A 26,100-nucleotide genomic window follows, 5' to 3' on the forward strand; every position below is an offset into this window, starting at 1 on the left:
CGCTGCCAGCGTGCAATGGTACTTTTCGGATGGAACGAAAAAGCTGAGTAAAAACATCACTGCGTGCGCGTTGTCTTCGGTAACGCAGCAAGGCATATTAGTAAAATTACTAGCATTCGTCTTCTACAATTAAAAATTGGAGGCCTACGCTTTGTTTGTTTTGAAAGTTGTATCTTTCAATCAAAATGACAAAGATCTACTTGGATGTTATATAAAACAAATAATGAATGTTTTTCATTCGTGCAATGGTGCGAATATGTTCATTCGTTGAAAGCTGGAATTTTCCATTCAACTCGGCTCCGCCTCGTTGAATAGAACATTCCATCTTTCAACTCATGAACATATTTGCACCATTGCACTCATAAACATTCATTTTGTGTATAATATTTTATGGAGATTGCACTGTCTAATTCTTATCGACTTTTGATTTTATGAATGGGGGCACATCTCCAAACCTGACCAGCTTTTACTTTAAAAATTATTGGATTTATGCGGAAATTATGACACAAAATTTAAACTTTCCCTTATGACCTGTGCAGTATTGTGCCTGCCAGAATACTCACATTTTAGGTCACACTTAGTGTAAACAAAGTTCTAATGGTCTATATAATAATAATTTGGTATCAAACAGTCTGTCCAGAAGAGAGATAAGCAAAAGTTAGATTAGCTTCGAATTCTAAAGGTTCGTCTTTACAATTCCAAAATTATGTATGATGTTACTTACATGTAATTTAGAAGTTACGTTTGTAAAAACGAATCTTTTAATTCATGATCTTCAAAAACCCAGATGAACTAATTCAATGATTTGATTAGCTCTTATTCTGAGTTTATAGTAACAACAATTGATATAAATTTCAGATTTCAGTCGCGCTGTTTTTCGGTGATTTCAGTGTTGGGCGTCGTCTTCACTCTCTCCTAGTCGAACTTTCCATTCGGTGTTTGTTGACGTTACGTTGTCTGACTGTTAGATTATAACAACACCACGTGATCAAACCTAACACCACGAGGATAGCAAGGGCACCAGCAGCAACAAAACCTGCAAGAAATCAAGAAAAATATTAGAATAAAGTTTATTATCAGAAACCTTTGGTAATTGACGAAGAAAGTACACTGAAAAAACTGGGGTGCTAAAGGGAAGGTACACGTTTGGTAATTACTCAAAACAAATATTAACTTAAAAACTGACTTAGCATTGGAGAGCTGTTGATAGTATAAAACATTGTGAGAAACGACTCCCTCTGAAGTAAAGTAGTTTTTGAGAAAGAGGTAATTTCTCACTAAAATAATAAAAGACTTCTAGCGAGAAGTCTTTTATTCCTATCTGAAAGCACACAAATTCGTCTAACAATAGTGTTTTTCTATCGTCATTTTCTCGCAACTTCGATGACCGATTGAGCCCAAATTTTCACAGGCTTGTTATGTTATGCATATGATGGGATACACCAAGTGAGAAGACTGGTCTTTGGCAATTACCAAACGTGTACTTCCCTTTAAATTGATTCTCTTGGTATATTATGTGACAACACCAAAATGGTGTTCATTACAAACGATATATAATAATTGGGATATATAACTCAATGTTGGTGTTATCACAATATAGATACTAGGAAGAATCAATCTAACACCCCAGTTGGTGCAGTGTATTCTTACTTAAAGTCTCTGGACACTATTGGTAATTGTCAAAGACTAGCCTTCACAGTTGGTGTATCTCAACATATGCATAAAATAACAAACCTGTGCAAATTTGAGCTCAATTGGTCATCGAACTTGCTAGATAATAATGAAAGAATAAAACACCCTTGTCACACGAAGTTGTGTGCGTTTAGATGGTTGATTTCGAGACCCCAAATTCTAAATCTGAGGTCTCGAAATCAAATTTGTGGAAAATTACTTCTTTCTCGAAAACTACGTTACTTCAGAGGGAGTCGTTTCTCACAACGTTTTATACCATCAACCTCTCCCCATTACTCGTAATCAAGAAAGGTTTTATGACAGTATATATTTTTAGTAATTACCAATAGTGTCCACTGCCTTTAAGAGGGAGTATAGTCAAATTGTCACCAAATTGTCACCAAAACGAATAATGTGTTTACGTGTTGACTACTGACATTCAAGGTAAACAAGAATGTGGTGAACAGCGCACTATTTTTATGCAAAATGCGAAGTCATTTACGTAAACAAGATTACTAAGTCGAATCGGGTGTAGGCTGCGAGAGTGAATCAGAAAAATATGTGGCCCTTTGTTGAATATTGTCCCGTATGTAATGGCCCAAAGGTATAAAGGGGTTTCACTGCACTGTTTGATATAAATTTGGTTTCACCCATGATTTGATCCCTTTTTTCGTTATAAATAAAAGTGTTCATGCATAAAATGAAAACAATTTAACGGTGTAGGCCCTATTCAGAACTTCTGACAGAACCACTAAAAACCGTATGCCTATACGCAAGCGCACGTGAGCTGCATGTGAAGTATTGACTTATCAAGTATACATTAAGTATCGTGACAGACGAAAAACTTACATTTGGTATTTGTCAAAAATAAGAACCTCCATATGCATAAAATAACATACCTATAACAATTTGGAAACAATTGGTTGTCGAAGATAAATCTGAATTAAACCTCTGATAAAACACAAAACACAAAAGTTCAACCTATGAACATTTAAGCTTACTTGGTCGTCGAAGTTGCAAGATAATAACGAAAGAAAAAACACCCTTGTCACACGAAGTTGTGTGCTTTCAGATGATTGATTTTCGAGACCGCAACAATTTGGGACCAATTGGTTGTCGAATTTTTTTTTTTTATTCGTTGCATGTTTCCCTCAAATTTGATTCCCCATTTCTCTTTCTTTCTTTCTTTCTTACCCATAACCCTAACCCTAACCTCAATCATTATTTCTCGAGAGCGGTGTATAGTGCTATTCAATAGCCGGGGCCATTCCCGCCTAAACCACGGTATAAACACATTCGTATGGGAAAATGTAAAATTACGCATGGTGTTGGTATGTGTTACTGGATTGCCTTTTCAAAGAATGGTGCATTGTCATTGAATGTCTTTTTTTAATGCTATTGTGGACGCCTAACATGTTTACCTTCATGACATTATCCTTAAAGGATTTGGATCGTTTTAAAAATGTCCATAGATTTACATTAAACTTACAGGGTTTGAAGATAATGATAGTGGAAAGCTTCCCTTCAAATATTACTTACTGCTGTGCTGTAGTTTTTGAGGAAAACACGTTTGTAAATGATTAAAATAATTTTCGTCTCATGAGACGAACATTATTTTCATGACATTGTTTTACTCATTTCTCAAAAATTACAGCACCTCAGCACGTAATATTTTCAGGGAAGCTTTCTACTATCATTATCTTCAAACTGTGTAAGTTTAGTGTAAATCTGTGGACATTGTGTTATTTGTCCTACAAAAGTTACATAGACCCTTTAAAGGAACGCTACAGAATTGGTAAGAACAACAATTAGTGAAGTGCGGATTTACATAAAACTTACACGGTCAAATGATGAGGATAGTAGAAAACATCCCATGACATATTTCTGTCTAAAATGTTGTATTGAAATAAAACTGTTTTCCCGTTGGGAGTTTTATCGCTCATGTGAGCTTTAGTCCTTGTTAAAATTGATGTCATGCAAAATGTGTAATAGGTTTGTTTTTCACTATTATTTTTCTCGTGACCCAGATGGTCAATCGATCTCAATCTTCTACAGGTTTGTCAGTTTAGTGTCGTTCCTTTAACTTTGTGCATAGATACACTGTTGAGATTTTGACACTGTAGTTCAATCCCTTGTGTAAAGGCCCGGTCACACAGGCCCACGAGAACGAAAACGAGAACGATAAAATGCACGCCCTCGATTGGTTGAATTGCTCCACGCAGAATACGCCCACGCTTAGTCAACCAATCGAGGGCGTGCATTTTTATCGTCCTCGTTTTCGTTCTCGTTATCGGGGCTTGTGTGACCAGGGGTCAATTTCACAAAGAGTTAGGACTAGTCCTAACTTAGGACTAGGAGATATACAAATTGCATGGATAGTCCTAAGTTATAGGACGAGTAACTGGTCCTAACTCGAGATAAGACTAGTCCTAACTCTTTGTGAAATCCACCCCGGACCTTTAAACAGACACATGTTTAAATCCAACCTTTGAAGAATTATTGAGGCGGGCCGCTATGACTATAAAACATTGAACATAGGTCCGAATTTTGAGTTTTTTTGTAAGGCTTTTATATAAAATTATTCCAATAAAGGCAAAGCTTACCTTTGGTTCGGGAAACTAATGTATACAATAAGACTCACCTGAGAACATATAATTATACAGTACTAACACACATCGATGTATGGGTAAAATAAAAAAAAATTGATATTCTTTATCCCCAATGCAAATTTAACATGTATTATATTACAACATATAATTCATTTAAAGGTGCCAGTGTTTGAGATTTCGCAAAATTGTGGTGCGGTATAAATGCAGGAAGAATAACCCGTAATTGGAACGAACAATCTGAATTGCTCCACGCAGAATACGCCCACGCTTAGTCAACCAATCGAGGGCGTGCATTTTTATCGTCCTCGTTTTCGTTCTCGTTATCGGGGCTTGTGTGACCAGGGGTCAATTTCACAAAGAGTTAGGACTAGTCCTAACTTAGGACTAGGAGATATACAAATTGCATGGATAGTCCTAAGTTATAGGACGAGTAACTGGTCATAACTCGAGATAAGACTAGTCCTAACTCTTTGTGAAATCCACCCCGGACCTTTAAACAGACACATGTTTAAATCCAACCTTTGAAGAATTATTGAGGCGGGCCGCTATGACTATAAAACATTGAACATAGGTCCGAATTTTGAGTTTTTTTGTAAGGCTTTTATATAAAATTATTCCAATAAAGGCAAAGCTTACCTTTGGTTCGGGAAACTAATGTATACAATAAGACTCACCTGAGAACATATAATTATACAGTACTAACACACATCGATATTTGGGTAAAATAAAAAAAAATTGATATTCTTTATCCCCAATGCAAATTTAACATGTATTATATTACAACATATAATTCATTTAAAGGTGCCAGTGTTTGAGATTTCGCAAAATTGTGGTGCGGTATAAATGCAGGAAGAATAACCCGTAATTGGAACGAACAATCTGAGAAACGCTTCTGCATAAAACGTTTCTCAGCTTGAAACTATAAATTGTCATCCCTTCCTCTAAAACTATCCTACCTTTATAATCATTTCTCAAAAACAAATGATCAACAGCTAAAGTGCTTCTTACCAAGCAATATTTAACGGTCATAATGTTTGGAGTAATTACCAAAGGTCTACCTTCCCTTTAATAATATTGAATTTTCTTTAACCTACCTGCTAAGTAACCGGGTCTTGACGGAAGTCCGCAATTTGTTGAACAGTTTGAAACTTCTGTTTAAATAAAACAAAATTAGAATGTGAATAAATTATAACATACAGGACTAACAGCCTGCCCTTCAGACACTCGTCTATACAAAAAAAAAACTTTTACTGTCACATATGTTTTTGGGGTAACGCCCAACTTATTCAATACCCATTTCATGATATTGTGACGTCATTCCACTGTCATTTCCATTGCGTTAAAGTTCGTTTAATTTATTCTGGTTGTGAAGTCAAGGACTTTCAGAACAACAAAAACTGAATCACTATACACTAGCCTAGACCCCTATGGAGAGAGGGCAAGGGAATGGAAGTTTCAGTTTAGACGTGGGAGGTTGAAACCCCATGCAGCTGGGAAAAAACACGCAGCCAGGCAGGGACTGAAAACCCAGTTCAACTGGTGCCCGCCGGTATGATTCGAACCGGCGTCCAAGAGGTGGAAGGTGAGGAAAGATACCACACGGTGACTAAACCCATACCGGGTGCGATCGTTTACCTTCCCTGGGTCTACCCTGCTCACTCGGGTGAACCCCTGCCAAGAGCTAAACGAACGACTACTCACCGCTCTCGTAGTGACGTCGTTTACCTGGGGCCAGCCCCCAAGAGTGACCCACTCCACAAGCATGAAGGGCACTGGGGGGCTGACCCGGGTGAGCCCCTGGAATGACGTCAAAGCTATTCAAACGCACCGGGGCAGTCCAGGGTCGACCCAGGGAATCTAAACGAACGCACCCACTGTTCGAGCAGAGTAGATTTTGAGCGGTGCTTCCTCCTCCAACACAATACAGAGCGCGGAGTCGGAGCTGCGGGGCCCAAGCCGAAGTTCAGGACAAAATCTAATTTTCTTGTTAGACTAACCCGAAGAACACATTTGTTTTAAACAAAAGCAATTTAAAGGAAAAACAATTCTGCGCTTAACAGTCTTAGTTGCCATAATTGCAAAAAAGAAAGATATCTGGAGATACCGGGATTTGAACCCGGGGCTTCTCACATGCGAAGCGAGCGCTCTACCACTGAGCTACATCCCCCTTAATACAATAACTAAGGTGAACAAACATTCGATAAAATAATTGTATCCATATCAGAAAAGGCTTCCTTTGTTTCTGTGCTTAGGTATAGTTTCCTTTGAAAATATTGATAACAAAAGTTGATGACAATATTTATCTTCTCTTAGCAAAAATTCAAATAAAAATTACCTGGCCCACAGTTTCACAAATCCTGTAAGCTCACAAAAAAATCCTGTAAAACAACCTGCGATATACAACGTCTTATTAGTTGGCATAACTACAAAAGGAAGACAACTTTCTCTGGAGATACCGGGATTTGAACCCGGGGCTTCTCACATGCGAAGCGAGCGCTCTACCACTGAGCTACATCCCCTTTCTCTCCATAATTATGATGAGGCAGTCTGATTATTAACTATCAATAAGTCGTCTTCTTCTTCTTCTTATCGTGTCCACATTTCAGCCAGAACTGAACACAGTTCCTAGCAATATCATTGTACTATGCAAGGCCCTCGGTTTTTGTAAATAAGTAACTGATGTTACAACCATTTAAAAATCTCTCATGAAGACGAGCAGAATAAACTGTTCGAAACGTCGAGACCACACTCGACCGGCCGGCTCTTTTCAGAGCCAACACTCCCGCAAAGGAGATTTACACGTGGTTGTACCTGCAAGTTTATCAGTTTCCTCTTATTTCTTCATCCACACCATGCAGCTCTAAAACAATACATATTAACTTTGCTAGTCGTATTAAAGGAACACATTGCCTTGGATCGGACGAGTTGGTCTATAAAAAGCGTTTTTAACCGTTTGTTATAAAATGCATATGGTTGGAAAGATGTTGTAAAAGTAGAATATAATGATCCACACAAATATGCCTCGAAATTGCGTGGTTTCTTTTAACTCGTCGACTAACACGGTCAGCCATTAAATGGTCTACTGTGTTAGTTCGCAAAGTAAAAGTAAGACCATGCAATTCGAGGCAAATTTGTGTGGATCATTGTATTTTACTTTTAAATTATCTATCTAACCATGCATTTTATAACAAACGGTTTCAAACGCTTTTCAACGACCAACTCGTCCGATCCAAGGCAATGTGTTCCTTTAAAGCTTCATTGGAATTGTTGATCTGTTATATTGTACCTGTAGATTCCTCATAAAAAAAAATATATATATATACAGGGTTTCTGGGACACTTTTTTAGAGGCACTTTGATCGTTTTCACAAAGATTAGGACTAGCCCCGGCCTAGGGGATATTAAAATTTAAAGGCATAGTCTTAAGTTAGGAACGAGAAACTCGTCCAAACTCGAGACAAGTCTAGTCTATTGTGTGTAAAATCCACCCCTGAACACGTTGGGTAATTACTTAATATAATTATCACACTGGTAACGAGCAACGGAGAGCTCTTGATAGTGAATATAAACATTGTCCAGGCTTTATGAAATGGTTCACAGTTCAGTTTATGTTTATATTTTTCGCTAAGCAGAAAGAAAACTGCTATAAGCAAAATGTTCTGCCAAAGCACTTCATGGTATCTTGTTAAAAATCCCAAAATGATAAGATATAGCCTTTTATTTGTCAAATGTACAAAACCATACACTCAGAAAACCTTTTTTTATCAACATTTTTATGCAAATTAAAATTATTTTAAAGTCCAAAGATAACCTATGACTGGCAAGCATAAAACAATTATATGGAATGTTTTTTTTTACAATTTGTACAGAAACGGGGATGTAGCTCAGTGGTAGAGCGCTCGCTTCGCATGCGAGAAGCCCCGGGTTCAAATCCCGGTATCTCCAGAGAAAGTTGTCCGAGTCCTTTTCCTAAAAATGACAACTGAAAGACTTTTTTTTACAGCAGTCTCTGTGTGCTGAGAAAGTTTGTAAGCTTCGGGCTATAAATGAACTGGGCCCTTTCTTAATATTAATTTTTGCTTAGCTGTAAATACCGAAGCAGTTCATAAAAAGGTCTCCTTTAAAAACAAAAATTTAACAAAAAGTTATTTTTTGCCTCAATTTTCCAAATCATAACGTGCTGTTTAAAGCCATTGGACACTTTCGGTACGGAAAAAAAAAAGTTCACAGATTTACAAATAATTGACAGGGTTTACAGAAGGTAATGTTGAAAGACTTCTCTTGAAATATTATTCCATGAAATGCTTTCCTTTTTGAGAAAACACTAAAACAATAGCACTTCTCGACATCGAGAATTACGGATTTATTTTAAACACATGTCAGGACACGGCGAAACGTGCGGAAACAAGGGTGGGTTTTCCCGTTATTTTCTCCCGCCTTCGATGACTGATTGAGCCTAAATTTTCACAGGTTTGTTATTTTATATATAAGTTGTGATAAACGAAGTGTGGGACTTGGACAATACTGTTTAACGAAAGTGTCCAATTGCTTTAAAAGCACTCAGAAACTTTTTTATCGTAATTTTCAAAGGAAACTACAACAAATATTAAAGGAAGACTTTCACTGACATGGATAATAGTAATCATTAGATCGGCTGTTTGTTAGGCTATCATTTCAATAAGGGGATGTAGCTCAGTGGTAGAGCGCTCGCTTCGCATGCGAGAAGCCCCGGGTTCAAATCCCGGTATCTCCATCCAAAAAATATGGTATTCTTTTCATAAATATTATGAAAACAAAGAGACGTTTTTAGCAGTTTTTCCGTGCTTAGAAAGTTTGTAAGCTTACAGGCTATATGAAACGGGGCCAGGTTATATAGCTTAATTTATTTTTGTTATAGCGGAAAATATTGTTAAGAAAACTTTCTGCCGAAGCAATTCATATAGGTCTCTTAAAAAAAGTTATTGCTCGCCTCAATTTGTCAAATCATAATGTGCTCTTTAACTTCTTTATCATAATTTTCAAAGAAAAACTACTTAAGCACACAACACATTTTAAAGGAAGCCTTTGGCTGACAAGGATAATATAATAATTAGATCGGCTTTTTGTTTATAGACTTCCGTCAATCAGGGGATGTAGCTCAGTGGTAGAGCGCTCGCTTCGCATGTGAGAAGCCCCGGGTTCAAATCCCGGTATCTCCAGAGAAAGTTGTATTCCTTTTCATAAAATTATGAAAACAAAACGTTTTATAGCAGTTTTTCCGAGCTTAGAAAGTTTGTAAGCTTATAACAGGCTATATGAAACTGGGCCAGATTATATATTTATTGTTGCTGCTATAAGCGGAAAATATTGTTAAGAAGCAAATCATATAGGTCTCTTAAAAAAAGGTTATTTGTTCGCCTCAATTTGTCAAATCATAATGTGCTCTTTAAAAGTACTCAAAAACGTTTTTATCATAATTTTCAAAGACAACTACCTAAGCACACAACACGTTTTAAAGGAGGCCTTTGGCTGACAAGGATAAATGATCATTAGATCGGCTTTTTGTGTACAGCGTCAATCAGGGGATGTAGCTCAGTGGTAGAGCGCTCGCTTCGCATGTGAGAAGCCCCGGGTTCAAATCCCGGTATCTCCAGAGAAAGCTGCCTTCCTTTTTGTAATTGTAACTAAAAAAGACGTTTTATAGCACATTTTTTGACAAGATTTTTTTAGCTAACACGATTTAGGAAATGGGCCTGGTAATTTGTTTATTTTTTATTTGGCTAAGAGAATATAAATTGTTGTTTTCCTTGCTGTCAAATCACTCATGCTCCTAAAACGTACACAGAAACTGTTTTTTCAGCAATCAGTATTGTTCTTGAAGGGAAACTATTACTAAGCACAAAAGCAGATTTCAAAGGAAGCCTTTTCTGAAAAGGATGTAATTATTTCATCGACTGTTTCTTCAAATGTATATATAAATGGGGATGTAGCTCAGTGGTAGAGCGCTCGCTTCGCATGTGAGAAGCCCCGGGTTCAAATCCCGGTATCTCCACAATCTTTTCATTCTTTTCATTTTTTCTGATCATGACAACTAATACAGACTTTGTGCTTAAACCGGCTTTGAGAAATTGAGCCCAATTCTAGCTGGGTCAAAATTCATAGAACTATACAATAAGTAGCTAAGCAAAATTTAATCTTGCTGACAATAAAAGGGGTAACCAACCAGAATACACTGTCACGTACCGCGTGTGGCTGGTGTCCTGGGCCCAGCTTCATAAAGCGAAAAGTACTGCTTCACGAAATGTAAATTAATGTTGAAAAAGTGTTTTGCTCAAAGTCAAACAGCTCATTTTTTTTTGTCTCAATGAGAATGAATTGATGTTTGCCTTTTATTTGGTCAAAGCCTTCATGCACTCCTACAAAAGTACTCAGCAACCCCTTTTTATGAACATTTCAAAGAGCAGTTCAAAAACAGATTCCCAAGTTCAAAGCCTAAGGACTGACAGGGTATAATTATAAGAACACCGAACTCAAGCTCTGGTGGTTTCTGTTCAGCAGAGTGTGGGTTCGAATCCCGGTCGTGACACTGTGTCCCTGAGCAAGACACTTAACTATAATTGCTTCTCTCCACCCAGGGGTAAATGGGTACCTGTGAGGGCAGAGATGGTTCTTGTGATTGATTTAGCCGAGTAGCGCATATTAATGTTGCACAAGGCTGTATACTCCCCACCAGGGAGCTGAGATGGTTTAAGGAGTGATTTAAGGCCCAGTGACCAGAGGTAATAATGTGAAGCGCTTTGGGACGCCCTCCGGGTGTGAAAAGCGCTATATAAAAACGGGTTATTATTATTATTATTAATTCGAATGGTTTATCAGACAGGGGATGTAGCTCAGTGGTAGAGCGCTCGCTTCGCATGCGAGAAGCCCCGGGTTCAAATCCCGGTATCTCCAGAGAAAGTTAACGACTTTCTTTTTGTAGTGACATCTTAAAATAATGTCTTGCGCAGTTGTTTTATATTTTGCAATTCTGTCACCTTTTGTTTTACTGACTCTTTTAAAATATTATTGTAAAGTAATATTGTGATTGTGATGGAGACACCTCTGAAAAAAGGCTTTTTACTGGATTGCAAAGAATTTTGATGGCATGTACAAAGCTCCATGGACCGCCATATTATTTGATCTTATAGAAAAATGCACCCATGTATACACGCGCACAACTCGGCCAGTTGTGAGGTTTAACAGCAAGTTTACCCGAGCAAACACGTGAACTTAAGGCGTCCAAAAATGGTATGTTTTTAGGTGACGTCACCACTTTGGGCTTATTGCATGCCTCACGTATGACGTCTGCACTTACGACATGACATAAGAAATGGTAACCTTACGAATGCTAAAACGTGAGATTTCAATGGAACAATTTTCTGACCACAGCGTTCACACGGAACGTGCAGCTAAACCTCCCTAATTTTAGTCTTCCTACACGCGGGCTATAGTTTCATCAACGATTTTGGTCAATGACGTCATATGCGATTCATCTATGATTCAAACATGGTAATATTAACTCAAACTCATTTAAAAAAAAAAGTTGATACTTACGAAGAACGTAGAGGGCGGTAACTACAGCTGCACCAATGACGGCCACTAACGCAAACAGCATGAGGACAATGAAGCAACATGCATTCCAGAAGCCACACACAGGTCTGCCACCACGGGATCCTCGTCTCCTGTGATCCCAATCGTCGGCTTGGGGTGGAGGGTAACTGGGTAAGCGATGCATTGGGTGTAAGATCTGCTCTACTTGAGGTGTGATAGGAGGCGACCAGGGTGGGGGATCCTCACTCATTTGAGGTTGTGTTGTTTGAGGCTCAGTTTGTGCCTCCTGTTGTTGGACTGCTTCCAAGTCGTCACCGCTGAGCTCTGCCACGACACGCCGGTAGTTGACAGCAAGACTGGGACTGCGAGTCACCTGAGCAGAGGTCTGCGACCAGGGTGCTACAACCTCCCAGTTATCGTGAGTCATAGTACTCCGGCTTTCCTCTTGCATGTCAACGAACCTCTCTTCATCATCGTCAGCAGCATCCGCTTCTTCTTGATTGACAGTTTGATTATGATCTGGTTGTATCATGATAGCAGTCTGTGTACTCATGTCTCTGACCACTTGCGACTCTTCGTCATCGTCTTGCGTTTCGTCCTCCTCGGCTAGGGTGTCCAGGGGTTCTGGTATTGGTGGTACCTCTTCAACCTCAACATGGGGTTGCTGGTGCTGCTGGTAAACCGCTTCCCAATCGGGTGCAACTACTCGAGGGATAGACGGAACATTTTGAATGAGCACCGGAGGAGGTGCTGGGGGGCGTGGAGTGAAGTGTGGAGGTCTCGTCATGACTGGAGGTGGCTCTGGTACCCTGTACTTATTCACGGCTGAGTAAATGGCTATTCTCGAGGCTGAGTCGTTCACACTTACATCATCATCATCATCGTCAGTCTGCTGAGATCCTTCAAACTCTGTGGTTTGACTTCCGGAACTTTCATCGCTGCTGTTGCTATCGTCATTTGCATTATACGCTTGGTTGTACACTGCTCCGGAATCACCCAGTCTTTGAATGGACGCACCGGAGAGTGGGTTCCGTGCTATGTTATAGGTAGCCTCGCTCACGTCAAACTCGTGCCGGAACCGCGGTGCGAGTGGATTCCGGATTGATTTGTGTTCCCTGGGATCCGGGAAGGCCATATCGGGCGAAACCTTGAGAGGTCGTCCCCGTGAGGCATTTCTCATGCTTATCTCTGTATTGTATAAACTCTTTGGGTGACGAGGATTACGGATGAATCTGATGGGCACGACGTTGGGTTTACCGCCGTCATGTCGCACCGGAGCACCCGGTGTAAACGTCTGACTGAACCGGAGCCCACCGAGACCCCGTGCTCCAGCTCCCTTGCTGTATCGTCCCGTTTGAGGTCCGTAGCGAAGGTCTCGGGGGCGACTCCCGCCACCGCTGGCACGCACTCTCGACCTACCACGGGGCGAGTTGTGGCTAACTCGACCCATGTAATGAAGGTCATCGTCACGAAAGCCCGACGGCTCCTACAAACAAAAGATAAACAATCAAATTTCTCATAATCATTATTATGTTCAAAACTGCCTACATTTAATTGGACACCTTGGTAATATTGTCAAAGTTTGCTTAATTACATATGCACAACATAACAAACCTGTGAAAACTTGAACTCAATTTGTCATCGAAATTGCGAGATAATAATAAAAGAACCGTTGTCACACGAAGTTGTGTGCTTTCAGATGCTTGAATTCGGGACCTCAAATCTAATTCTGAGGTATCGAAATCAAATTCAAATATTTGAGTTGAAAATTACTTCTTTCTCGAAAACTACGTTCCTTCAATTTAGTCCATTAACTTCGACGACCATATGAGTTCAAATTTTCAAAGGTTTGTTATTTTATGCATATGTCGAGATACAACAAGTGAGAGGACATGGTCTTTGACCACCAAAGATGTCCAGTGCCTTTAAAACAGTGCTGACCGTGTTCTATGTCGAGTTTTGGAACTGCTGAAAGCGTAGGATACGCAAACTGATATTGAGGAATTTAGAGGTGTGTGATGGGATGCACAAAGGAAGGTAAACAGCTTGTAACCAGATGACGTGTAATCCATACAATATAGTGTCGTCAACTCTGAAGTTTAATAGTGCAAATTTATGACAGACACAATATAATAAACCAACAATGTTTTGAGTAAACACACCGGTTGACAGAGCATATATAAGATACATTATTAATGTCACTCATGTGAATATGCAGCCAATGCCTGCCATGACCCGACACCCCTATTGGTGAATTAAAAATTAAGGTGGATGATTTTCGTTTTTAAGTGTTCAATCTCCTTTTATAACTGTTTTACAAAAAATAATGTTTAGCCTCCGAGAAGTGACTCTGCATAGTCGAATAGTCAGGACATTAGCTTTTATTGTTTCCATATATATATATATTTTTTAATATGTCAAGGATCAAATATCGCCAAGGGTCTGGCATGGTTGTTCACATCTTTCTTTTCATTTTCCATTTTATTTCATTTTATTTGCGAGCAAACATGAACACTCAAATTAAAACCTTACAAATCACAAGATCTATAACAGGAAAAAGCAATACAATAGTGTTAAGAATAATACAAATATGAAGAAACTAATAATGTATAGGGCATTATACTAATGAAGATCGGGTTATGATACATAGATCAAAGTTTACCGACAGGTTTTGTCGTTTCAGATACAACTTGTTTTGTCAGTGTCCCCATTTAATACATTATAGAAACTTTGCCAACAGATTTCATAACATAACAAATCGTTGCTATTTGTTACAACACCATCATCATCGATTTATTTTTACGTTATTGCGGGCCTGCATGCAGCCGATTTCACGAAACGCTATGATTAATCCTATCTCGAGTTAGGATGGGTAACCCGTCCTGTAGGGATGGGTTCAATATGTCCTTATACTAAGGATACGGAACTGGTCGCCCTAAGTCCTAGGATTAATCAAACTCTCTAAAATGTAAAAGAGTGAAAAACACCACTCTTGACATTTTGAGCTGCCCCTCATATGGCTCTTCAAACAGAGTGGTGGTTATTTCACTCTTTTAGAGGGGTTTCACTCCAGGACAGAGTGAAAAATCACTAAAAAAGATGCAAACTTCAATCTAAAAACGTGGAAGACCACTCGAAAAAGAGTTTTCTTTCATATGGCTCTTCAAAAGCTTTTTCACTCTTTTACATTAAGAGAGTAAGTTAGGATGAGTTTGATGAAATCGACGGCTGTTACTTCCACGGAGGCAATGGAGGCGATTGCCTTGGTGCCCATTGGAATGCCCAAGGAGTACAATGTTCTCATGATAGGCGTAGAGGTGCCCTTATACCAAAGATAAAGTTCATTGGTAAACCTTGCCCTTTCAAAACATGCATGCATGCCCTTGAAATATGAAGGGCCACACATATAGGCAACAAGTTCCAGGCAAACCCCATAAGAGAAGTGTTCTATCCGTATAATTTGCCTCGTGTGACAAGATCCATAAGGTTACGCCATTATCATCACCATACACCTTTTTTTAAATTGTATTGACCAATATTTGATAAAGTCTGACACTGCAAGTGAGTTGAGGTATGAATAAACACAATATGGTTGCAGCAAAAAGGGAGTAGACCATTTTGTGTCAATGACTAATGATTTAGATCAACAATACTATTCGATCGTCAACTAGAAAAACCCAACAAGAGTGTCCCTATTTTCATTCAAAATCTTGGTGATAACTTACCTCTATGATGACGCTCAGCGACATGGTGATGTCTCTGGTAGACTAGCCACCCAAAACGGTACCCTTTTTTTATTCCATTCAACTACAAGTACAGGTAAACCTTTTAGCATTCAATACAATTCTCAGCGCACCGTCACTGAAGCATCATGACCCGTCTGTACGCTCGCCTGGCCCGGTCTACACTTCAGACTGCTGTGGTATGCGAATTTTGTACTTCTTTTCATGGAGTTTTATTTTTCTACCGAGTTTTGAATGCGACCTTTTTCCAGATGAATGAACCAGAACTTGCTTTCTGCCAAACAAACAATATTTTCTGTGTGAGGGTCGTCCAAGCGTGGCGACCAAAGTTGGTGAGAAATGCCATGTTACAATCGGAATCAAGGTCGAATGTGTATTCATTAGGCCTTTGGGGCTGAACTTTATCAATTTGTTTTGCCATTTGGTGACAGCAAAATTTTCTCAATAAGTTTTTTCTTAAACATTACATTATTATACCGGGACCGGGTTTGGAGTGGCTTTTTTTGGACCTGCCCGGGCATGCGGGCAAGGATTCAAAGTGCCCTTTTCCGTATGCCTCGCCGTATTACCCAATAATTATCGTCTCGTGAGAATTGCTAAGGAACTTGCCCCAGTAGCCATTATTTTCACAAAGTTCTAGGTGACGATGTTAACAACTTGTACTTACCACATGCATTGCCCCTCTCCTCAGCCCCGGCATTAATATAGTTTCTTAAATTTGTTGCCTACATGCAAACTCTTTTTTATTTACTATTTGGGTAAGAACAATATTTTTTTTTCGTAATTGGGTCACCGTTGTGGGCGCTATTGTTGGTTTAGTTTATTTTGATTCGGGGGGAAATTGATTCTTGCAAAAGGCATTCTTTTTGCATCAGTCAACTTAGGGCAACCACAGTGAATGCTGCAGGACCACAAGTAGCACATGATTAATTTTTCAAACAACGTCTTGCAATTCAATACCAACAGATTGGTGCAAGAGTGCAAGGGCAATTCATCAACAATCTTCGTTTTGCTGTAGTCAGAGATAAGATGCTTAACATCCAGATAGATGGTAAATCAGTGGACCAAGTCGAAAACTTCATCTATCTTGGGGGAATGATTTCAGAAACCACCAGTGAAAATGACACCAAGCGTAGAGTTGGACTTGCCAGTATGGGAGGAGCCATGCAAAAGCTGAAATCATGGACATCCAAAGACATCAATTATAATTCAACCAGAGTATTGGCTCTACCAATAGCCACCTAGATAAAGAAAGCAGATGAACAGAGATAAAGGGTTTTCGAGATGGCCTGCTTGAGGAAAATACTGGGGGTCACAGAGAAGGGATAGACTTCGCAACACAATAGTACGTGAACTGCTTCACTACTGCTATAAAGATCATCCAACTTCATTTAGGAAAACAACCCTTATAAAAAAGTACCATGGTAAAACTCAAGTATTTTGGCCATGTGAACAGAATGGGCAGTGGTCGATACCCCCAAAATATTCTCTTAGAAGGCCACATTGCAGGAAACAGACCCAGAGGAAGACCAGGGAAACGATGGCTGGAAGACATTAAGCACTTCCGTGAAGAGGCTGACATACCATCTGTGGCAGCAGCAGGACACCTAGCAAGGAACAGAGACCTATGGAGACTCATATCGTAGTTGGGAAGCCATCTCCGGGACTCTACCTCGGGAGGACGGCTATGATGATGATGATGATGTCCAATACGTTTTCCAACAGTATTCGTGATTTGAATGGATTCTCTTCACTAAAATACTGCAGTGGGGGTCCCCACTCTACATTATCAGGTAAGGCAACTTTTGCAGACAAAAATGGGGCAACCCCTGCAGTGCATGCTGCAAGCAGGACCAACTTGCACAAGAACAATTTTTCGATTCTCAACAATAATGTGATAGGATTCTCTTCTTTGTTACTGTAGTCATGGTCCCCATGGAGTGTCCCCGTGTTTAAAAAAAATTAAATAATTTTAGAATAAAAAATAAAACACCCATGCATTGATTATTATGTCTAGGACCTGGGCCCAATTTCACATCGTGTAAGCATACAAACTGGCTAAGCACTAAAAAAATCGTGCCTAAAGGCAGTGGACACTATTGGTAATTACTCAAAATAATTATTAGCATAAAACCTTACTTGGTACGAGTAATGGGGAGAGGTTGGTAGTATAAAACATTGTGAGAAACGGCTCCCTCTTAAGCGAATTTTCGAGAAAGAAGTAATTTTCAACGAACTTGATTTCGAGACCTCAGATTTAGAATTTTGAGGTCTCGAAATCAAGCATCTGCTGAAAGCACACAACTTTCGAGTTGCAAGTTTTTTGGGTTTTTTTCATTCACATCTTGCAACTTTGACGACCAATTGAGCTCAAATTTTCACAGGTTTGTTATTTTATGTATATGTTGAGATACACCAAGTGAGAAGACAGGTCTTTGACAGTTACCAATAGTGTCCAGTGTCTTATCAGAAAAACCTGTTACCAGCCAAAACTCTATACAATTTTTGTTGCAACTTCATGGGCTGTGGAGTAACATTGTGCATGTTTATTTATTTAGACCCCGCCCATTTCAATCTTGATTCCCGGCCATAATATAATTCTAGATCCCACCCACATATTCTAGACCCCGCCCATTTCATTCGTATAGATCCCGCCCATTTCATTCTAGTTGTCCAATAAGCAACCCACGCCGTGTGTGAGAGCCACATCCGGTTCTTTTCTGAAAACGTGCTCTCCCCAAAACAGTCAAGTCATGTACACTGTACATTACATACAAAACACACTGTGTGTAATGTTTATGACATTTTGTATAGCTCTTCCTTTTTCATACAAAACACAGAGACATGTGGTACTGTCTTATCATCAGGTAATAAAAAGATTGTCCGAAAAGCTGATTTATACCTCAAAAAACGCCGTGAATGTTGTATCCTTTGCTTCATGTTCATGTGATATCATTTGTAGTCATGACTGAGACTTTATTTGTGGCCTTTAGCAGTGTTTTTATCTACTATTTTGAAGTAATGTTTAGTGGGGGAGCCAGCACTGGTGTTTTTACTATCTAGAATGACAGCAGTAGGAACACATTTTTAGTCTGGTTTCTGAATCTTGGATCATAATCAGTCACTGTGTGTCACATTTTATGTTGGAGCACTAAAAATCGGGACTTCAAAATTATGACTTGTTTCAATGTAAAAATAACTCTAGATGGTTCTTTATATGTTCCCAAGTAAATAATTAATAATCAGTTTAACTGTCAAAGTCAGACTTGTGTCTGGTATGGTCTGGTGACAAACTGATATTCCCGATCAGCAAGGTGGGAGAGCGTATGATGTCAGGAGGTCCATGCAATCAGGCCATGCCAAAATCTGTAGCAAGGCCCAGCCTTGGTGGTAAGCCTTAAGTACTGGTAGGACATCAGTCACCTGGGCTGGATAGTGGCAACCTGCATTTTTTTGAAAAAAGGAACATTACAGAATTGGTTTTTGCCAACAAAACAGTTGCTGGCAGTGGAAGCACTTTATATTTTCCACCTTAAACTGACAAACCTGTAGAAGTTTGAGATCGATTCGGCCATCTGGGTCATGAGAAAATAGTTTTAAAAAAACGTTTACACATTTTGCATGACGTCAATTTAATAACCGCCGAGGCCTGGTTCTTTATAATTTACCTCGACTTCGTCTCGGTAAAATTATCAAGTCCAGGCCTCTTTGGGATAAAACCATAGTTGAAAACCTCTTCACCACACATTGATTCCCTTAATATTATAACCAGGGACTAAAAAGTATTGTTTTTTTGTTTCTTTTCAAATATTTTCTTCAAATAAATTTCTCAACCAAGTTCATAATAAGTATTAAAATAATCATCAAGTTCATATGGATAACTTTTGGTGTCTATTTTCATGACCTATACTTAAACACTGCTAGTGCATTATTTGTTGAACGGTTTTATTGTGGATTTATGTTTTAAACATAACTTCGATAAACAAAAATTCACTAAGTGAAGAATAAAGTGTGAAATGTTATTTATTTTATCTATGTAGAAGTTCTTGTTGTATTTATTTGAATTATTTTCACAATTTCTTTTTTTTTACGCTGCCTTTTTAAAGCCATTGAACACTTTCGGTAAACAGTATTATCCAAAGTCCCAGACTTTGTGTATGGCAAGTTATATATAAAATAACAAACCTGTAAAAAATTAGGCTCAATCGGTCATCGGAGTCGGGAGAAAATAACAGGAAAACCCACCCTTGTTTCCGCACAATTTGCCGTGTCATGACATGTGTTTAAAATAAATCCGTAATTCTCGATATCTAGAATTGATGATTGTTTTAATGTTTTCTCAAAAAGTAAAGCATTTCATGGAATAATATTTCAAGAGAAGTCTTCCTTATGTAAACCCTTTAAGTTATTTGTAAATCTGTGAACTTTTATTTTTTGTTCTGTTCCGAAAGTGTATAATGGCTTTAAACATTCAAAATATGCAATCATAGACCACTTAACAAGCAAGCAGAAAATGGAAACGGGTAACATATTAATTCACACTCGAGAGAAAAAGTTTCCATTCAAAAAATTAACGACCCTAAAAACTTTCTTTGTGGGTGAGAAGCACTGCAGCTGTTGATAGTAAAATTATATTTTGAACATCACAAAGGAAGCTGTCACTATATATTATTCTGGTTTTTTTTTATTCCCTTTCACACAAGAGAAAATTAGCAAGGGTCCCTAGCTAAACTGAAAAGGCTGTACAATTTTACAAAATGCACCTCGTGTGAAAGGAATTTTTTTTTATACTGTCTAAGTTCTCTTGCAAAATCTTGTCAAACATTGCTACGTTTTACAACCGTGCTAAAAATTAAGCAAGGGACCCCAGGTAAATTGCTGTCCTGTTAATAGCACCTTAAAAACATTCATAACTCCCAGTCCAAGGGTTGAATTACATCTGAATTTATGTAAAAGAAATAAAAATAGCAAAAATTCATTAAAAAGAAAAAACTAGTACACACAAAACACAAAAATAAGAGTTATTAAGTGTTTTAGTTAAAACAGATTTTTTACGTGAACCTTTTGGTTTGACAAAGAGGAATTGCAAAGTGTTGGCATATCTGTTTCTGTATCTGTAGCCTTAAAGCCCGGTCCCATTGCAGCGATAACGATAACGATAACGACACCAAGAGGACGCATTCTATTGGTTGAATGAGCGTGTGCGTATTCTGCGTGGAGCAATTCAACCAATAGAACGCGTTCTCCGTGATCATTATCGTTCTCGTTATCGCTGCAGTTGGACCGGGCCTTTACACAACATCTCTGATAGCTGTTGTTATTTATCAGCATTGTTTATTTACTTTCCTGTTGTCCTTTTCCATTGTATTTAGATTCCAAAACTGTTGATATTCAGAGTGTTGAAAATGCCGTTCTATGGGAAACAGGTAAACCTTATATTATACTAGAATGATTTCATTATTTCTTCTACATCTGACTCTTAAAGACACTGGACACTATTGGTAATTGTCAAAGACCAGTCTTATCACTTGGTGTATCTCAACATAAGCACAAAATAACAAACCAGTGAAAATTTGAACTCATTTGGTCGAAGTTGCGACATAACAATGGGAAGAAAAAAAACCCCTTGTCACTAGGCCTGGGCGAATTGTTCGAATATCCGGTTAATGGCGAATAGGTTTTCCTATCCGTAACCGCGAATGCCTTTTTTTTCTTAACCGGATATCCGCATAGGGTGCGAATACCTATTTATAAACCGGATAGTTCTGTAATTACAACCAAGTAACCGGATATTCTTTTAATAATCGAATATCCGCGGACGTCGGGCGACAACTGATAGGAATGTTTTGTCTGAATCCTTATGAAACTTCTATTAAGACAGCATAAAACAGCATAAATTAAGTATTTAACTATGCTCACCTCCGTGAAAAGTTAAAACAATGACATTTCTGACGTAATTTGTTCAAAGATTACGAAAGTTTTCCTTCACGTAGAGTCAATCACGATCAAAAGAAAAAGAAAATCGCCATCTTTATATTAGATCCGGTCATTTTTATGAATGAACCGAGTGACACTGTCTAAAACTAATATCAATCCGCCCATACGATCTCATTCTTATATTTTTAATATTTTTTTTTTATATATATATTTTAACAGCGCCCTCTAGCGGCGAAAAAAACTATTCGAATATCCGGTTAATTTCGGATAGTTGGCCAGCGGTATCCGAATATCAAAATTTCACTATTCGCCCAGCACTACTTGTCACACAAAGTTGTGTGATTTCAGATGCTTGATTTCGGGACCTCAAAACAATGTTTTATACTATCAACAGCGTTAAAGTTTTATACTATCAACAGCTCTCCATTGATCGTTAACCAGTAAGTTTTTATGCTTACAATTATTTAAAGTAACTACCAATAGTGTCCAGTGCCTTTAATACATAACAGAATTCAGAAGTTCTGCAGTCTCAGTTATATGCAAAATGTTGCAATATTTTAGTATCATGTACAGATATGTTTTGCTAAAAAAATTTCCAATTACTTTTCAAAATATTTGGGAAATAATCTGCAGGCCTGGTCTTATAAGCCTTGGTGCTCCCTTCAAATGTTGCCCTTTTCAAAATGAAAATTGGTCTTGCCCTCTCAAAGATAAAATTCCGGGCCTGAATCTGATCTCTTTTTTTAACAGACTCTCTTGAGCAAGTATCGTACTTGGAATGTTAGGAAAAGAAAATCTCTCGGCCCATATATTAAAATCGTTCACGGCACGGACTTCTGGACGGAGTTGCAGGTAATTATTTGTTTTATTAGTTCGTTTGTTTGCTTGTTTTTTTAATGATTTTCCCATCAAGGGAACTCGGCAAACTCCCACAAAGGATATAAACACCAAGCTGGCAACAGCCAATCTATCTCATACAAACATTGGTTTAACCCCTTTAATTGCACAAATCAAGAAATTGTGATTCAGTAACTTGACAACAATATTTATTCTTGTCATTGTGAAATCACCGGTTAGCTGGGGATTCGACCCCAAAACCTTGTGATTGCAAGTCCTGCAGTCTAACCACTTTACCCAATTTTAATTGTGTCGTTCTCTCAAAAGAATTGAATGCACAGAGACTACAGTAGCGACTACTGTTTTTCAACTACTTGGTTAATCGTGCCGCCACGACTACTACAAAAATAGTCAAGACTTCCTGTTTGTTGAACCAATTTTGTCGCTCATGACCATTCACGACAGCAGAAGTTACTCGGAGTGCTTGGAAAAAAAGCTTTGAGTCTTGGGCAGGCCCGCCCAGCACTGTGCACATATAAAATTTTAAAAATTAAAAATTCCAACATGTTTGAGGAAACATATTGCCTTGTTTAACATGTCATTTCTTTAAATGATCTTTACCCCGTTTTGACTCACAAGAACGTTTGCATTAATTATTTCCTACCTTTATTGCGAAGAAACTATAAAGATAAGAACCTCACAAGTCCATCCCCTACCTTTGATTGTGAAGAGACTCTTTCCTTCATTCTTGGTAATTGTTTATTTTCTTCATCTGATTAGTTGACAATTGGCCAGGGACGCCGACACAAGCCATCCCCTAGATCGCTGGTAGCATGCCCTTATCAAGAGAAAAAGGACAACAAGCCGTCTACCTTGCCTAAGGAACTACTCTTTGAGCTGGATGATAAGAAGTCCGTTAGCCAAGACCCATCCAAGCTAAAGAGTAAACCTCCAAAGGATTTAAATCCAAAGCCTCAAGAAGCAGGTGTTGACCAGAAGCCACATTGTGACCACAAAGTTCCAACTCTGGGGCAAGATGGCAAGTTTACCTCGAGACGAAATAAAAGGATAGATGGCAAACTGGGAAAGGGTGTCACCATAAACGCAGCTCCCAGTCGACCGGAAAGCCAGTGGAAGGTCAGCGAGAGTAAACGATCTAAAAAAGACAGCCTAGCTAAAATCCAGAAAACCGGATCAAATAAAAAAAGTCCCAAACTGCTTGAACGACCGCCGGCCACTGGAGGAAGAAAAGCGAAGACCAGGAAGAGTGGGAAACAGAATGACCCTCTAGAGGCTGAAAGAGATGACAGTTTACCAAGCTGGGCGATGAGAAGTCAGGAGGATGCAGACAAGGCAGACATGGCTATGTCCTCTTCTGTGCCTGCTGGACAAGTGGACACGCCAACCTCTCATAATATGACAGCTGTTGCTTCTAGTAAGTCGCGAAGGTTAAGCCAGACGGCAAGAAAGTTGCATCCAATTCCAGAAAGCCTCTTAGAAGTACCAACATGCACCTCTACCCTTGATCCTATGACTATGTCCTCATCTGGGCTTGATGGTCAAGTGCAATCGCCAACTACTCATAAAGTGAAGACGACCATTGCTTCTCGTAAGTCACGAAGACAGAAGGCAAGAAAGTTAGATCCTAGTCCAGAGAGCAGCTGTCTCTTAGAGGTACCGACATGCACCCTTGGTCCCTCCACAGAATCATCCGTGAAACATCTTTCTGTCAAAATTGGCAAATTGCCTTTCGCGTCTCAGCATCCCATCTCAAGTACAAGTTCTAATCAGCAGAAAGGTCCAGATGTTGATGACCAAGATTGCAACCATGATGGTGTGTCACTCTGCTCCCTAAGAAATGCCTGCCTTAAAGATGACCGAGAGTCTCCCAGACAAAAAGCTGACACTTTAGACACAATGAAGAGTAACGGTGTGCCAGCTAGCGAGAGTGTGTATAACCAATACCTCTGGAATCTTACTGTAGCATCAGACATTAAGAATGTGCCGCTGTTAGAAGACGACGAAGAGAGAAAGTCACCACAAAGCAATGATGCCAACTTGAAGACGACTGAGAGCTTTGGAAAGTCTGGGTTGCATCCCTGTACTCCTCTTGTCTCCGAGGAAGATATTTTTCAGGTGACAATGCCACTTGGTGAAGATGTCAATAACAACTCAATTGTCAACGAGTCTGTCGATAATGAGGGGCACTCTGATTCACCGGCTTGTCTTCCTGGGTTATCCTACCTTCGACACCGTCTAGCTACAGACCTTCCTGTACATGCACAGCCGACAGGCCCAGCTTCAGAACATACCCAAGACCAAAGAGACTTCACTGCCAATGGTGAGTGTATTGAGGGCTAATTTTTGGGAAAAATTTTGACACGTTGTCTGTTGCAGTGTTTTTGTTGGTAATTTGACCCATCAAATCAGAACAATTTCTGAATAATGACGAGAAGTAGGTATGTGAAAATTTCTTGAAGGGGTTCAGCACAAAATGCCTCCTTTAGCGGTAGAAACAAACATTTTGTTCACTTGTTAAATTGGGAGCAACAAGCCCTGTATTCTTTGAGGTTTTTTACCCCAAAAACTTGAGCCCTGCAGTGTCAATTTCGGGTGTGTTGTACACACTGTTATTTCATGAACATTTATACAAGGTTTTTTATTCATTTTAAAATCACTTGACATTTCCTAACAATAAACAAGGCGTGTGATTTCTCAAGATTTTTTTCTGATTTCAGGATTTTCTCCAACCTTGATAACAACATTTTGTTTATGAGCTGGCCTGCAAGTCCAAATATACACTTTTAAAATACTCAGGGCTGATATTTCACATAAGGCTACAAAGGCAATTGCCTCCATGGCCCCTGATTGTTGCCTTGGTGCCCTTTGAATGCTCCAGTTAAAGTGCCCTTTACTTAGGAGAAAATGCCACGGTGCCCTTGCCCTTACGAAGCATGCAGGCCTGTATACTTATCTGTCTTCAGCAGATATATCCAGCCTGATTTAATTTTCTGCCTTTTAGCTGCTGCTTAGATGTCCTTTTTATCTGGGTTTGCTCTGTGGGCCAATTGTTTGTTTTTTCGTCCTTAAAGACACTATACACTATTGGTAATTGTCAAAGACCAGTCTTCTCACTTGGTGTATCTCAACATGTGCATAAAATAACAAACTTGTGGAAATGTGAGCTCAATCGGTCGTCGCAGTTGCGAGATAATAATGAAAGAAAAAACACCCTTGTCACACGAAGTTGTGTGCTTGCAGATGCTTGATTTCGAGACCTCAAATTCTAAATCTGAGGTCTCGAAATCAAGTTCATGGAAAATTACTTCTTTCTCGAAAACTGCATTACTTCAGAGGGAGCCGTTTCTCACAATGTTTTATACTATCAACCTCTCCCCATTACTCGTTACCAAGTAAGTTTTTATGATGATAATTATTTAGAGTAATTACCGATAGCGTCCACTGCCTTTAACCTTTTTTACAATGCTCTTTATATTATTGTGTTGCAGCTTCAAGCCCAGTTTTCCTCCAAACTCTGAAGGCTCCTGTTTTGAGAATGAGAAAGAGAGGTCGAACAGAGGTCGGACCGCTTGAACAATTTCTTAATATAATACAAATTATGGCTTTGTGCTTCCACATTTGGTTTTGATTTTGGAGAATGTCAGTAAGAGGGGCTTGATGAATGTTATGAAAATCCCCTTTCGACTTTCGCCAGACCATAACTTAGATTTTTTA

At 39.0% G+C, this 26,100-nt stretch overlaps 2 protein-coding genes and 8 non-coding genes across 12 annotated transcripts in view; 7 read left to right on the forward strand and 3 right to left on the reverse strand.

Moving 5' to 3' along the window:
- Positions 1-343: 343 nt before the first annotated feature.
- On the reverse strand, positions 344-15,745 carry LOC117301147. Its single transcript, XM_033785043.1, has 4 exons — positions 15,574-15,745; positions 11,852-13,334; positions 5,375-5,431; positions 344-1,036 (listed from the first exon to the last, which is right to left on the reverse strand). The coding sequence occupies exons 1-4, from the start codon at positions 15,595-15,597 to the stop codon at positions 906-908; spliced, it is 1,695 nt and encodes a 564-aa protein (XP_033640934.1). The 5' UTR covers positions 15,598-15,745; the 3' UTR covers positions 344-905.
- Positions 6,376-6,447, reverse strand: Trnaa-cgc. Its single transcript has one exon. It is a non-coding gene; the product is annotated as a tRNA-Ala (tRNA).
- Positions 6,728-6,799, reverse strand: Trnaa-cgc. Its single transcript has one exon. It is a non-coding gene; the product is annotated as a tRNA-Ala (tRNA).
- Trnaa-cgc lies at positions 8,153-8,224 on the forward strand. The gene has a single exon. It is a non-coding gene; the product is annotated as a tRNA-Ala (tRNA).
- Positions 8,961-9,032, forward strand: Trnaa-cgc. The gene has a single exon. It is a non-coding gene; the product is annotated as a tRNA-Ala (tRNA).
- Positions 9,406-9,477, forward strand: Trnaa-cgc. Its single transcript has one exon. It is a non-coding gene; the product is annotated as a tRNA-Ala (tRNA).
- Trnaa-cgc lies at positions 9,840-9,911 on the forward strand. The gene has a single exon. It is a non-coding gene; the product is annotated as a tRNA-Ala (tRNA).
- Positions 10,239-10,310, forward strand: Trnaa-cgc. The gene has a single exon. It is a non-coding gene; the product is annotated as a tRNA-Ala (tRNA).
- On the forward strand, positions 11,138-11,209 carry Trnaa-cgc. Its single transcript has one exon. It is a non-coding gene; the product is annotated as a tRNA-Ala (tRNA).
- A 2,589-nt stretch (positions 15,746-18,334) lies between the features above and the next one.
- The window catches only part of LOC117300997 (DNA (cytosine-5)-methyltransferase 3A-like), a 28,489-nt gene continuing 20,723 nt past the window's right edge, over positions 18,335-26,100 (forward strand). For 2 of the 3 annotated variants that reach the window (XM_033784871.1, XM_033784872.1), the window contains exons 1-5: positions 18,335-18,458; positions 20,964-21,017; positions 22,279-22,380; positions 23,146-24,706; positions 25,875-25,945. In XM_033784871.1, coding sequence (XP_033640762.1) covers positions 18,345-18,458; positions 20,964-21,017; positions 22,279-22,380; positions 23,146-24,706; positions 25,875-25,945 — 1,902 coding nt within the window. In that variant the 5' untranslated portion in view covers positions 18,335-18,344. The remainder of the gene's footprint in view (positions 18,459-20,963; positions 21,018-22,278; positions 22,381-23,145; positions 24,707-25,874; positions 25,946-26,100) is intronic. The other variant, XM_033784873.1, reaches the window with a different exon arrangement.

The sequence above is a fragment of the Asterias rubens genome, chromosome 16 (genome assembly GCF_902459465.1).
Source record: "Asterias rubens chromosome 16, eAstRub1.3, whole genome shotgun sequence".
Taxonomy (NCBI): domain Eukaryota; kingdom Metazoa; phylum Echinodermata; class Asteroidea; order Forcipulatida; family Asteriidae; genus Asterias; species Asterias rubens.

What these genes read in the sequence shown, in the direction of transcription:
- LOC117301147 (XM_033785043.1), bottom strand. Translation starts at nt 15,597, where the DNA reads ATGTCGCTGAGCGTCATCATAGAG. An exon ending in CGCTGAGCGTCATCATAGAG is followed by an intron (nt 13,335 to 15,573) that starts GTAAGTTATCAC and finishes TTTTGTTTGTAG; the next exon opens with GAGCCGTCGGGCTTTCGTGA. An exon ending in AAGACCCGGTTACTTAGCAG is followed by an intron (nt 1,037 to 5,374) that starts GTAGGTTAAAGA and finishes GATTTCTTGCAG; the next exon opens with GTTTTGTTGCTGCTGGTGCC.